The 15045-nt window shown below is 34.2% G+C and overlaps 1 protein-coding gene across 1 annotated transcript; it reads right to left on the reverse strand.

The window, feature by feature from the left end:
- Positions 1 to 331: 331 nt before the first annotated feature.
- LOC126678398 (uncharacterized) lies at positions 332 to 805 on the reverse strand. The gene has a single exon (XM_050373294.1). The coding sequence runs from the start codon at positions 803 to 805 to the stop codon at positions 332 to 334; it is 474 nt and encodes a 157-aa protein (XP_050229251.1).
- Positions 806 to 15045: the final 14240 nt, after the last annotated feature.

Below are 15045 nucleotides of genomic sequence, written 5' to 3' on the forward strand. Positions count from 1 at the left end.
CTGACAGTTAAAAATTATCGAGGTTTAAAGAAGTCCATTTGTTTCTTTTTTAATTAGAATTTGTGAAAAGTAAAAAATCAGCTGATTTTAAGGTATATAGTGATTTTGATTGATGATTTGTATCCAGATGCATTTGCAGGGAAGATTAATTTTATAAATCTCATCACCCATATTTTTCTTTCTTCGGGAATTTCTCGGAATTTAGACAGTTACTGTATTTAATTTTTTTCAGAGAAAAGAATGAACTTTATTAATCAAGACGAATTAACGAGTTCATTGACCGAGAAAGGAATTCACCATCAATTATACAAATTTTATTGATAAAAATACCTCATTTAGCTGAGGCATGTGCAACTTGATTGCAATGTCTTCGAACGTGCTGAAATTGAACCGTACGAGAAGCCGTCTCCGCCAAGCAATCATCAATAATAACATGTATAGGGTCAATTGCACTTTCAGGATGAAGAAGCCTGCTTATAAAATTGGCTGCATCAGATTCAACAAACAGGACTTTGCTTGGGACCTCAGAAGCTTGTTGTATACCAAACGGAACAGCCTTGGCTTCAGCGACTTCCACTTTAAGAATACCGCGAAGAATAGAAACTCCCCATCGCAAGACTGCTCCGGAAGCATCTCTACAAACACCACTGACCACTGATAAATTACTCCTAGCAGATATTGCTGCATCGATGTTGATTTTAATCATATTCAACGGTGGTAGAGTCCAATTCGGGGCTGCATCAAGGTCTGGGGACTTTAGAAACCCTTTCTGATGAATAATCATTTCTTGTCGATGAAGTAACATGTTGAAAGAGCACGGTAGAAGGCAACATGTTGTTACCAAACATTATGTTATTCCGATCATTCCATATTGTTCAAAGGCTTAGGATGAAAATGCTGAGATCATCTGCCTTTAGCGAACTGAACATCTGATTGAGCCAATCAATCATCGACCTGCAAGTGAAAAGATCAACATGCAGATGAAGAGGGGATAAGAGCCAAAGACTACGAACACCATCACACTCTTTTAGAGCATGCAGCTGATTTTCCTCCTCTAAACCGCATCTAGGGCAAATCTACTCCACTTCAGGAAGCGTAGCAGCTAAATTCACGTTACATAGAAACAAATTATGAATTATTCTCCATAAGAAATGCCTCACTTTGGGCGAGACTGGGCACCTCCAAATCTTTTCCTAAATATCATTACATGCTGGATTCATGGATGATGAAACTTGATTTCTCTCCAATAGCATACAAGCTTGATAATATCCTGACTTCACTAAGTAATAGCCATTCTTAGTTGGAAACCAGAATAATTTTGTTGGGAGATAATCTTTTACTAATCGAAATCTAGATGATGTTCATCACATTAGTAGGGAGAAACGAGTTAGCGAGCTTCACCTCATCCCAACTACCGATGTCGATAAAATAGCTCACTAAGAAGTCTGTAGGAACATTCAAACTACCCAAGGGCTTCATAAACGTTGCTGACGTAATCCATTTATCATCCAAAGCTTTCACCGATTTCCCATTCCCGATTTTCCAAGCTAACCCAGAATCGAGGACCCTTTTACCCTCCATAATACTTTGCCAAATGTAGCTTGCTCGACGACGCAACCCAGCCTGAGCAAAATCTATATTCGGATAATATTTAGGAGTTAGGATTTTGGAGCAACTTCCGCGCTTGTTTTACGAGCATAGCAAGATTGAAAGCTCTCAGATTACGAAAAGCAAGACCACCCTCCTTTTTTTGCTTACAAATAGAACTCCAACTCACTCAAGGAATCTAATTTTTGTCATCGGTCCCGCTCCACCAAAACTTCAAAATAATACTTCTAATTTCATTACAAAAAGAGATCGGGTGGGCGAAACAACTCATAATATGAGTTGGAATAGATTGGACAATCGACATAATAAGAACTTATCGACCCGCCTTAGATAGAAATCTTTCTTTCCAGCCCAAAATTTTTTTATGAAGCTGGTCTCGAAGAAAAGAAAAGATAGGTTTTCTAGAGCGCCCTACCATGGTTGGCATACCGAGGTACTTCTTAAAGGAATTAACCACACGAAACCCCAAGACTTCCTCCTTCGTAACCTTAGTCTCAAGAAAACTCTAGCGCTAAAAAACAACTCCAATTTTTCAATATTAACAATCTGCCCATACGCTTTTTCATAAGACTGGATTATACGCTTCAAAGCTTGGCCCTCACGCACAGAGGCTTTAATGAAAAGAATGCTATCATCCGCAAAAAAATAAATGGTTGATTCTAGGCCCACCTGTGCAAACTCTACCCCCTCAGAGCTCCTTATAACGGACACCTTTTCGCAAGATAGCTGAAAAACCTTCCGAGAAAAGAAAGAAAAGATATGGGGAAAAGGGGGTCATCTGTCGGAGGCTACGCTGCGGAAACAGAAAGCCAAACGGGGCACCATTACCTAAGAAGGTGAATGAAACAGTCGAAATACAAGTCATGATAAGTTTAATAAAGTGATTAGGGAAACCCATTTTTTCCATTACCAGCTTGATAAAACTCCATTTAACCCTATCATATGCTTTGCTCATATCCAATTTAAGCACAACTGAACCCGCTTTCCTTGTGATCGTTTAGCCATATAATGAAACATCTCAAAGGCTATCATAGCGTTATCTGTAATTAATCTGTCTAGCACAAAAGTGCTTTAAGATTCATCAATTATATCTGATAACACATGTTTCTGTATTTATTTTTAACTTATACCTTTAAAAACTATTTTTTGCCGCCCATTTATTTATGGTAAAGCTAATACACCTATCATTCATAAAAAAAAAAATAGGCCATTGAAAACATATGAAAATTTACTTGTGCGCCCAAAAAATAGATCCGAACTAAATAACCAAACCACAATGATATATTTTAGGCTTAATCACCAAAAAATGTCAAATCTATACGTTTTGTGTCAATTATAGCCAAACCTTTAAAAATCACCAGATTTAGCCAAATCTTATATGTTCTCTTTCTTTTTTAGCCATTTTTGAATCGAACCGGTTTTTCTGACACCGTGTCGTCCACGTCACCGCCAACTAAACAATTGGCTGACATGTCAGCTGAAATATTTAAATAAGGTTTGGCTATAAATGACACAAAATGCATAGGATTGGTATTTTTTTGATGAATAAAACTAATTTCAAAATTAAATAATTAATTATATTATAATAAAATTCATATATATTTAAAAAATAATATTTTTATTTAACGCTAATTAAAATTAATTTATTTTTACTAAATTTAAATAATTATAATAATTTTTTTACATATTTGAGGGATATATAATTAATTTAAATTCTAATAAAAACAAAAAATGTCATATTCATCTTAAAATTTATTTTTTTTAAATTCCAGTCGTCGGTTATTTGACACCGCCGCCGTTTGAGATCCAATTGTTCGTCTTCCGACGAACAATCTGAGAGTAATATACACAACAAACATACGACAGTGTTCATAAGTCAACTATACACACATAAACATAAAAATAATTACTGAATAGACTGTTTATTTAAAGGACGACTTTAATTATTTTCTCATTTTTTTCTTTAAAAAGTGAAGCTCATTGCGGTGTAATCAATATATATCATGATGTTAATAAGCATAAACGCATATGTCATTTTACTCAGCATAGCCAAAAAATTATCTTAATTTATACATAACTATTTTATTTATTACCTAAATCCAGTCATAACAAGATCTCAACAATATTAAAAATACTAAATCAAGTTCAAAATCATCATAAACATTAAATCCTTTCACCAAATATAATTCAATGTTAATTCCTAAGTAATACGTTAATTCATATTTTTAATTACATATTCATTAAAATATATTATAATATAAATTTATTAGATTTAATTAGGTTTAATAAAAAATTAAAATTAATTTTAATTAGTATTAAATAGGAAATATTAATTATTTTTAAATATATATAAATTTATAAATAATATAATTAATTTACTAATTATTAAATTTAAAAATTGGCTTGAATTTAAAATTAGGTTTATTCACCCAAAAAATACCAAACCTATATTTTTTGTGTCAGTTATAGCCAAACCTTATTTAAATATTTCAGCTGCCATGTCAACCAATTGCTTAGTTGGCGGTGACGTGGACGACATGGTGTCAAAAAAACCGGTTCGATTCAAAAATGGCTAAAAAAGAAACAAAACATATAAGGTTTGGCTAAATCTGGTGATTTTTAAAGGTTTGGCTATAATTGACACAAAACGTATAGGTTTGGCATTTTTTGGTGATTAAGCCTAAATTTTATTCGACTTATATAAAAACTATTTTTTTATTTTTTATTTTGGTTTTAAAATTAAAAAAAAGCAGTTGAGGTTTGCTAAAACAAAATGAATCAAACCGAGAAAAAATCAACTAAATCAACTAGTTCAGTTGGATTCGATTCAATTTGAAAACGAAAAAAACTGATTTACAGGTTCTCAAACTACGTCACTTTTGATCATCTGATCCTTAAATTAATTTTTGTTTTTTTTGTTCTCGCAAATATACGGAAATACATCTTCAAGTCTCTGAATAATAAAAATGATGTCGTTTCATTACATTTCAACACGGAAAATTAACGACATCATTTTCGTTAATCAGAGATTTGAACGTGCATTTTCGCTAAGTTAAGAGACCAAAAAAGAATAAAAAAATAGTTTAAGGACCAGACAATTAAAAGTGGTATAGTTTAGAAACCTACAAATAAGTTATTCCTTTGAAAAAAAGTTACGTCTTTATAAATTTGATTTAATTTAATTTTAACAAAATAAAATTTTTATTTTAATTCGGTTTGGATCAAACCAAATGTAAACCTCTATATATAGAAGTTTACACTGGAGTAAAATGAAATTTAATTATGAAGAAAAATTATTGAGTAGGATTAGTTGTTCAGAAATGTCATTAAAGGAGATGATTAACAGTTTGAAGCTGTATAAAATTAAAATAAATAATAATGATGTTGTTGATTAATCAAGGCCGTATTGCAGTTGACTGTAACTTGATAATATTAGGTGAAGATTAAGAAATATTAGGTTGCTACTTAGACATGATTAACTTTTTTATTAGACCAATAAGATCACTATTCTAGATATTACCCACCTAAAAAGATTGCTAATCACATCTTTGTAAAGATTCAATCATTGCATAAGGATGAAAGCAAAAAGGAAGATACAAAATTATCATTTTTTTTATTGGCACAATAATCCAATTTTTAAAATTTTATTTTTAAAAATCCAGAATAATTTAAAACGTTCAATTTAATCAATTAAAATTTATTTTACTCATGTCTCATTCAATAATTTCTTTTATTGTTTTTCCTTTTTATTCAATTGAATGAATTTAATTTTAATAGATTATCATCTAATAAATATCGTATGATTAAGATTGTATTTAATATATTTAATAAAGAAGACTTGATAACTATTGAAATTAAATTTTCAGATCGGATTATAATTAATAAAAATAATGTTTTAATTGATATTAGTAAAATATGAAATATGAAATATATAATTTTTTAAATGTTAGACCTTTTCTACTTTGTAAGGATCTATAGTTAGTATAAATATATAAGTTTGAATAAAAGCCTCTCTATATTTATTATTTTATTCAAAAAAATCCATTTAAAATTATTATTTAAAAGAAATCAAATATTTTGATATGTAAAATATTTATTTTGTTATTGGTCATAAATAATTTAATAAGTACGACTGAAGTTAGGAGTTGGCAAGATATATGGTTGAATTATAAGCATAATGTGGAAACACAACTGTGTGGGGGGTGTGAAATGATCTACAATACTCATGTGGAAGGGACAATGTATTTTTAACATTTTTGGTTTTTACTATGTAGAATTTGCATGTTCATGCCATGTGCCAAATCTCAATCTTATTTTCAACTCATTTTGTCTATTTTTTTTGTCTTCAAGGCAACTCAAAAAAAAATTAATGTTATTTATTTATTATTATTAAATAAAAAATTATAATTTAATTAATCTAATTTATTAAAAAAAAATCAATTATAATTAAGTTTGTTCAATTATATCAAGTGACTATTATTTGTCTCACCTAACAATAATCAAATAATTATCTATTACAAATAGATTCACCTAATTAAATAAAAAAATATAAAATTATTTAACAGTTATCACGTGGGTATACTCTTTAGCGAACAAAGAATTAATTCATCCCCTCAATTTAGCATGAAATATCAAAAAGTCATTTTTAAAAAATTCGATAAAAAAAATTAAAATTTTATATATTTGTATCAAATCTTACATCCTCCAATTATATCCCCATGCATAAAATACATGCAACTATTTAAAATGGCAAAAGATTTTAAAAGAATTTTGATATTTATTTCATTTTTCAAACTGGCATTTAATAATTTCTAAAATATCAATTATAATTCTCATATTTTTGAAAGTTTAAAATCATATCAATTTTTATACAAAAGTTTAGGAATCTTTTTACATTTTAACTATTTCACTCCTTCCTCCTTTCCATTAACACTGATTCACCACCGTTGTTGTACGTCCTCCAAAGCACCAACAATCACCCCTTCTGCCACCATCACCGACCTTTTGTGATCACGACAACAACAGGACCAACATCAGCTTTATTTTGGCACGTAAAGCTGATGGAGGAAGAATAAGATCCGACGAAGAACAACGAGTGGAGGACGAATAGCAGGTGGAGGACGAACAATAGGTAGAGGACAAATAGAAGTGTAATAGCCCGTACTTTTTCGGCTTTATTAAGTAACGTATATTATTTTAGTATCATAAATGTTTTCGAACTGTTTTAATGATTATGGAACTGGATTGGAGCGAGCTACTAGATAGACTTGTATCGAGACTGTGTGCACATGTAAGTATTTTGGGTTCGGCTGACAATAAGTCTGGCCTATTTTGGGATTGATAAGAATTTGTCCCCATTTACTTTGGGATTATACTTTAGGTTTCATTTCAATACTGTTATTCCATAATCAAATATATATTAGTATGAAAGGATTTCAGGTTTTAAAGCTTATTAACTTAATAAATATAAATAGTATAATGAACTCATCTAAGTATATCTGACCCCGTTGTTTTTCCAATTTTTCAAGTTTATGATTTTGAGAATTTTGGGTTGATCTCCTTTTTCTTTTATTCCTTTGGAGATTCTTTTGTTTTTAATAAAGCTAGTCAACTGTTTTATTCTTTTAGACCGCAGTAGAACTAGTTAGTCTTTATTCATTACTTATACTTTGGTTTGTCGGATGGTCCAACTATTTTATATCACTTGGCATGTTATACTTTGAAATTAATTCATTTTATATATGAGGCATGTTTTGGAGTCTCAGATTTGAGCCGTGCATTTTATTTATAGAATTATATATATAATCTCTTAGACTTAGGTTGGAGTGTAGGTTGCCCCCGAGCAGTGGTTTCTTGCAGGTTTGTATGATTCTATGTTTATCCGCGAGGCTAGCTACGGGTTTTGGTACAACCATACCCATACCCTAGTGCCGATCACAACCTTGAATTTGGGTCGTGACAAAGTTGGTATCAGAGCTTTGGTTTCAAACCAAGGCCAAATTTGCATGTTATGTGTTTACTGCATTAAGGCATGTTATATGTTGTTGTGTCATACGATCTTCTGCGGAATTAGGATTCAAGTCTTGTCTTTTGAAACGTCATCTTTTGTTTTCAAAACTCTCTACTTTCACCTATAGGAATGTTAAGTGTCGGTCTTATGTGTTATTGATGCTTTACTTTGGAATGTTTATCGTTTGTACTTTGGGTGATTTGTTGGCTTTTGTGCTTTATTTGAGATATACTTTGGGTGTTTCCTTGTTGGCTTTATTTTGAGGTTTGCTTGTTTCATTCTTAGGAATGAATACTCGTGCGCATGTTGTAGCTCAGCCGAATGCTGATGATGATGACGCTATGTCAGTGGAGGTTAACCAGGATGAACTGGGGGTTCAGGCTGGTAGAGGGCTGGCTGGCAGAGGCCGTGGTGGTGCAGGAGCGCAGGTACCGCTGGATCCGTTTGATTTCACTACGTTCATGGCAGGGATTGCTGCACTTCAGAACAGTCAGGTGCAACTGCAAGTGGGTCGGGTGACCATGCAGAATCAGTATGCTATGTTAGGGCAGCTTGTGCAGCAGCAAGTACCACAGGTTGGTTGTGCTGCAGTTGCTGGATTCTAATCCACTGATAAGGATCTGGTGTTGGCTTACATGAGGCTGAAGTCGACAGAGTTTGATGGTGACGGTGATGCTCTAGATTTTCTAAAGGAGGTTGAGCAAAATGCTCAAAGGTTACAGGCTACAGAGAGACAGACTATTGTTCTTGTGGAGATATCCTTGAAAGATCCTGCTAAGGACTGGTTTCGTAGAGTCATTTTTTCAGTAATGATTACTGCTACTTGGGCAGATTTTGTGGCACGGTTTAAAGAGTTGTTCTTACCATTTTCAGTGACAGAGGGTCATAGAGACATATTGCTGACCTTGGCCATAGGCGATAGGTCGGCACAGGAGTACACGACAAAGTTTGCGCGGTTGAGTCGTTTTGCCCCAAACTTGCAAACAGATCAAATGAGGGTAAACAACCGATACATGAAGGGTTTAGGCCCCAAGTTTGTTGGTATCCTAACCAAGACGCAGCAGGATTTCACTAGTGTTGTGGATAGTGCTCGTCGTGTGAAGAGTACCTTATTACATTTTGGGGAGATCTCAGAAACTAAGAAGACTGGCAGTGTTTTTCCTAGTGGGAGACAGCAGAGTGGTAGCAGCAACTATCACTCAAGATCTTCGCATTTCAAAAGCAAAAAGAATTACGATCGGAAAGGGTATCAGCCGTACTCGCATAGTTCTGGTCATAGTGGTAGTAGTAGTGGTTCTAGACGTGGCAATAGTAGGACTTCCAATATTCCTTTCTGTCAAAAAAGTAGGCGCGAACACTTTGGAGTATGCTTGGAAGCACCAGGTAGTTGCTAGCGTGTGGCCAACCGGGTCATTTTGCTAGGGAGTGTCTGGTATCTGGCAGTAGATGTCTTCGGCTAGTATAGCTCAACCATCTTTTCAACACCAGAGGCCTGCTTTTGCTCCTTCGACAGGGTATTCGCAACCTGTCGCTTCTTTTGGTAGCCAACGGGGCCGGGGTTCAGGAGGTCGAGGTTTTGGTGGTTGTGATAACGGTGGTCGTGGTTCTAGCAATTACAGCTCAGTTCAGACAGCAGGGTCAAGGTCAGGCTAGAGTTTTTGCCTTGACTCCTCAGGATGCTCGTGTATACAATCTCGTGGTGTAAGGTACTATCCCGATATGTTTTGTAGATGCTTTGGTGTTATTTGATGCGGGTGCAACCCATTAGTTTGTATCTTCGAGTTTTGATGCAAAGTTGGGTGTAACACCATCTAGGTTGTTAGAGCTTTTATCTGTATCTACGCCCTTATCTGATAGTGTTGTGGTAGACGTGGTTTATCCGTCTTGTTTTGTGGTTATTTATGGTAGGGATATTAGCGCTGATTTAATTGTGCTTGATGTCATCTTGGGGATGGACTGGCTTTCACGCCATTATGCTTCTATAAAAAAATGTCGAAGGAAGTCGGTTGTGTTTGGGATTTCAGGTGATATGCCTTTTTCTTTCCAAGGGGAGAAGGCGGAGACACCTAAAAATCTCATATCAGCGAACAAGGTCAAGCGTATGTTGGGCAAAGGTTGCCAAGGGTTTTAGCAGTGGATCGCAATGTGGATGCGGATATTGGTTGTGTGAACAATGTCCCGATAGTGAATGAGTTCAGTGATGTTTTTCCAGAGGAGCTACCTGGATTACCGCCTGATCGTGACATCGAGTTCTATATCGATGTTGTTTTTGGAACAGCTCCTATTTCGATACCTTCGTATCAGATGGCTCCTGCCGAGCTTAAAGGGTTGAAGGAACAGTTGTAAGAGTTATTGGACAACATTTTTATTAGATCGAGTATTTCTCCGTGGGGTGCTCCTCATATGTTTGTCAAGAAGAAGGATGGTTCCTTTCGGCTGTGTACTGATTACAGACAGTTGAACAAGGTTACTGTCAAGAACAGATATCCTCTTCCTCACATTGATGATTTGCAGGGTGCGTAATGTTTTTCCAAGATTGACTTGAGATCTGGGTATCAACAACTTTAGATTCGGGATGTCGATGTGCCTAAGACTACTTTCAGAACGCGTTATGGACATTTCGAGTTTCTGGTTATGTCGTTTGGATTGACTAACGCACCATCACTGTTTATAGATATGATGAATCAAGTTTTTAAGCCGTTTATGGATCAGTTTATTATCGTGTTCATTAATGACATTTTGATTTACCCTCAGAGTGAGGAGGAGCATGCTTACCATTTGAGGACAGTGGTACAGACGTTGCAAGAGCACAAGTTGTATGCCAAGTTGTGAGTTTTGGTTGGATCAGGTTATCTTTCTAGGACGCGTTGTGTCGAAAGATGGAATCAAGGTTGATCCGCAAAAGATTGAGGCTGTTATGGATTGCAGAGGCTAAGGTCGGTTACCGAGATCAGAAGTTTTCTTGGGTTTGTTGGCTATTATTGTCGGTTCATGCAAGATTTCTCCCGAATATCTGCACCGTTGACTAAACTAACACAGAAGGGTGTTAAGTTTAAGTGAACTGACAAGTGTGAGGCGAGCTTTGAGAAGTTCAAAGAGATCTTGAATACAACTCATGTTTTGGCTTTGCCGTCTGTAATTTAGGGGTTCACAATGTATTTTGATGCTTCTCGTATCGATTTGGGTTGCGTTTTAATGCAACATGGTAAGGTCTCTCTCAACACTTAAAAATTGATTTCAGTGTATGAGGGGACAAGTCTCTAATAAAAACCTTATATTTCAATGTATAAGCTCTAATGACCAAATAGTTGATGCACTCAATAAGCCTCTATTAAATAATTGTTTTGTATTTTTTGTAGACAAGTTGATCCTCGTATCACCTCATACTCAACTTGCAGAAGGGTGATGATAGTACTAGTAGAAAATTTAAAATAAAATTTAGTGTTACATACTCACTCCGTTTCAAAATGATAGGTCATTTGAACAAAAATAAAAATTAAGAAAAATATAGTTAAATTTATTAAAATTAATTTTTTTTATTTATTCTTTCAATTTATATAGAAATAGCATATTAATGACTAATTTGTTTATTGGCGAATCTTGTATTGAAATAGGAAGTTATTAATTTATTTGAGGATAATTAGATATATTTATTAAAAGTATATGAGATTTTGAATTTTTAAATTGTTTACCAAATCTCGAAAGCGGTTTATAATTTAAGACGCCAATAATAGAAAGGTGGCATGTCATTTTTGGAAAAGAAGTAGTTTATAAATATTCACATCCTCTCGCATTCTATATCTTTTATCTTATACATTAAAAAATATCTTAATTACATAAACATCACCCACGGTAAAAAATTTTGTTATTTATACCCTGATATAGAGAAAACAAATTGTACTCTTATTTGAATTTTTAGATTTCGATTCTACCCCAAATTATTAAATTGACCTCTTTTTATTCGAAAAAAAGTTTAACATAATCCTTCATTTTTAGCCTATATTATAATTAGACGTTAATGTTATTATTAGTACATAAAGGACTTCTTCCTCACAAAATTTGACAAATAATATTAATTTTTTATTTAATTTATATTAATTATTAATAAATTTTTAAAATTAAAAAATATTAAAAAAACACTATTTATACAAAATATAATCGATTTACGTTTTTTTAATTTTTTTTATTTTCGAACCCACTGGATTTGCTTCTCCTTCTATCGAAGCAGGACGATCTGGTCCTCCTTCCATGGGAGGAAAGGCTTGTTCTCCTTCCATAAAGGAAGACGACATGTTTCTCCTTTCATGGAAGGATGAGCAGCTTCTCTTTTAATATCCTTCCATGGAAGGAGGATGACGGCGGCAAGTCCGAGAAAAATGAACGACTGGTTTGTAAATCATAGGAATATAGTAGTGGGTCAAAAGAGTTTTTTAATTTATTTTATATTTTTATTAAAATTAAAAAAAATCAATTATTAAAACTTATTTGAATGTTTTTAAAGTTGAAGGACTTGTTTGTATTTTTCTAAATAGAAAAAAATATGATATAAGATTTTCATTTAGTTGTTTTTGATTTTTTTTTATAATTGGGGGGAGGGGAAGCGCTTGTGGGAGAAATCGATCACACGACTTATCAGATTGTTGTCCAACGACCATTAGAGTAATTAAATTGTCAATTCTTTTAATTTGCAGTAGAGTCGAAACCTAAAAATCTAAATAAAGGTACAATTGGTTATTTTTCCTAAATTAGGATATAAATGAAAAAAATCAACGCGAGTGATTTTTAAGTGATTAAACTTTAAGAAAGATCTATATGAATACCAAAGTCTTCATTATGAGTGTGAGATTTTACTTGGACAGTGAAAATAACCTTGTATTTAAAATTGAATAAATAAATTTGAGAGAAGAAATTTAGTTATTTGTTTTAAATATTTGGAATATATTCTTAATTATTCCATAAAAAATACACATGAAGATAAATTTTAGAAGTGACATTAAAAAATATTAGAGCTCGTCATGGTTCCCCCTAAAGTACCAAACCCTAACCCTAACTACCCACCAGGACGACTACAGGCCTTCAACTCTGGCAACACCTACGTCGGACAGGCTTTTATAACAGCTGAGGTGTCTCTTTCAACAACTTTATCTATGGTCCTCGAAGATTTTTATGGAGATAGGAAATTCGATTGGAGAAGTGATTTCGGTCGATATCGACAATTGTCTGGACACGAGTCTGTTGCTTATATCCAGCTCCTGTCGATTTTTATATCACTCGGTTGATCTTAGTTTTGGAGATATAACTCAGGTTATTCATGTGGTCGAGTCTGGAAAAGAAGTGTTGTTTGAGGAACCTGTTCCTCTACTGGATTCAACACAGATTTCTTCATCGAAGAAATTTGCATGTTTTCATTTATCCCATAGTTCTACTGTTCGTTCTTTGGTTTCTATGGAAACATTTGTTCCAAACTCGGTGGAGGGTTTGGTTGAGCAACACAACAACGGAAGGGCAAGAAATCTAAGTGTAGAAGAAGAGCTTAAGACTACTTACCCATCCCTTGTTGATGGTGTTGTTATGTTAAAATTGACAAATGATGGGAAATGTCTGATTCAAGAACCAGTGGTGAGAAGTACAGACTCTGATCCTATCGCTTCAAATTTGGTGTTGCAGAAAATCGCTGACGAGACATACTCTGATTCAGCTGATAAGGGGGCTATGAAATCTCCTCAACAAACTAGTGTAACATCTAAGTCTCGGGAAGGCTGTGCACTTGATACGTCTTGTCCGGCTCCCATAGCTGCTGTCACAGGATTTTCAGGTGAGCAAAAATCACATCTTCAGGCTGACGAACATGAAGTATCTGCTGTTTCAGAAAGTTCAAGCGGTTTAAATTCTAATTCTCAGGCTGGGTTAGAAGAGATAATTATAATTCCCATCCGTATCAAATAAAGTGGAAGCAGATCATATTCTATCATCTGAGGCAGACCAGTGTTTACGGATATCTCCAGAAGGTAACGACAGCTTATCGCAAAAACAAAGGGTGGTTCATCTTGATGGAAAAATGGTGGTGGACAGTAACCATCAGATTATCAACAGTTCTGGTCGTCGACCTTTAAAAACATTGACAGATTGGGCGAAGTTATTGCATGTTCTAATGATCAACAAGAATCACAGAAAGAACTTTCATATGATGGAATTGCAAACATGAATCGGATAAATGTTACGGATAGAGATGCTAATCTTTATGCTACTCCAGAAGATGAAGCGAGCAAGAATTGGAAAATTGAGCATGACCTAAGCATTTTTAAAAGAGAAACAAGGTCAACAGCTTTAAAAACGTTAACTCAAAATATGGTATCTAGTAAGAAGAGACAGTTTTGAGTTTTCTTTTGCTTCAAGGTTTTTATTTGTTTCTATGTCTATGCCTTTTTTTATTTCATGGAATTGTAGAGGTGGTTTGTTAAATTCTAGAAAGCAAAAGTTCATACATGATTTGTCCTCTTCATAAGCTAGCTTTTATTGGCCTGGTGGAATCCAAAAGAGAGTTAATTGATGATTTTCTTGTTAGACGGTTGTGGCCTAACTTAGATTTTTCTTTTGAATGGATTCCTTCTGTGGGAGCTTCGAGCAGATTACTTTTGATTTAGAATCCTATTATTTTGAGCAATGTCATTATTTACAAAGGCGTTAGGTTGATTGCCATTGATTTTGTTGTTCAGAATATTAGTTGTCGGCATATTCTTGTTTATGCGAGTAATCTTGCTGCATAGAGATTGTTACTTTGACAGGAATTGAGCAGTTTATTGGTTTTCATGGGAACAATTATTATTACTGGTGATTTTAATACTACACTTGCTCTAGAGGAAAGGATGAATGGGTCAGGTTTTTCTCCCTCTATGTTGGCTTTTTGTGATTTTGTTAACTCTAATGATTTGTCAGGCCTTCCTCTTCAGGGTAGATCCTTTACCTGGCAGAATTCTCATTCCATGTCTCGTATTGACAGATGTCTAATTTCAGCAACGGCAGGAACGTTACGGCCTTTTATGTCTCTGACTGCTTTGCCAGGGAATCTATTAGATCACACCGCTATTTGTTTCTGTTCTTGCAATGTCATTGCTAGGGCCCGAAACCTTTTCGCTCGGTTGATTCATGGTGGGATCATGACGACTTTGCAAAGTTTGTGGAAGATAGTTGGAATTCAATTTGTTCTAATTCATCAAGTCTTGAACGTAGATTAAAAGATTTGCGGCAGCTCATCAAAAATTGGAACTTGAATATTTTTGGCAATCAAAACAAAAGAATTAAGGATATTTCTGCTGAGATTTTTGTTAAGGGGATGATGGGCCAATTACCGGGGAGGAATAGACGGTAATTTACAACCTCAAAGCTGAGTTGTGGAAAGTGGAGAAGAGAGCGGAAGCAATTTGGAT

The sequence above is a fragment of the Mercurialis annua genome, linkage group LG4, assembly GCF_937616625.2.
Source record: "Mercurialis annua linkage group LG4, ddMerAnnu1.2, whole genome shotgun sequence".
NCBI lineage: Eukaryota > Viridiplantae > Streptophyta > Magnoliopsida > Malpighiales > Euphorbiaceae > Mercurialis > Mercurialis annua.

Coding starts and splice junctions, on each gene's coding strand:
- LOC126678398 (XM_050373294.1), bottom strand. CDS start 805: ATGTTACTTCATCGACAAGAAATGATTATTCATCAGAAAGGGTTTCTA.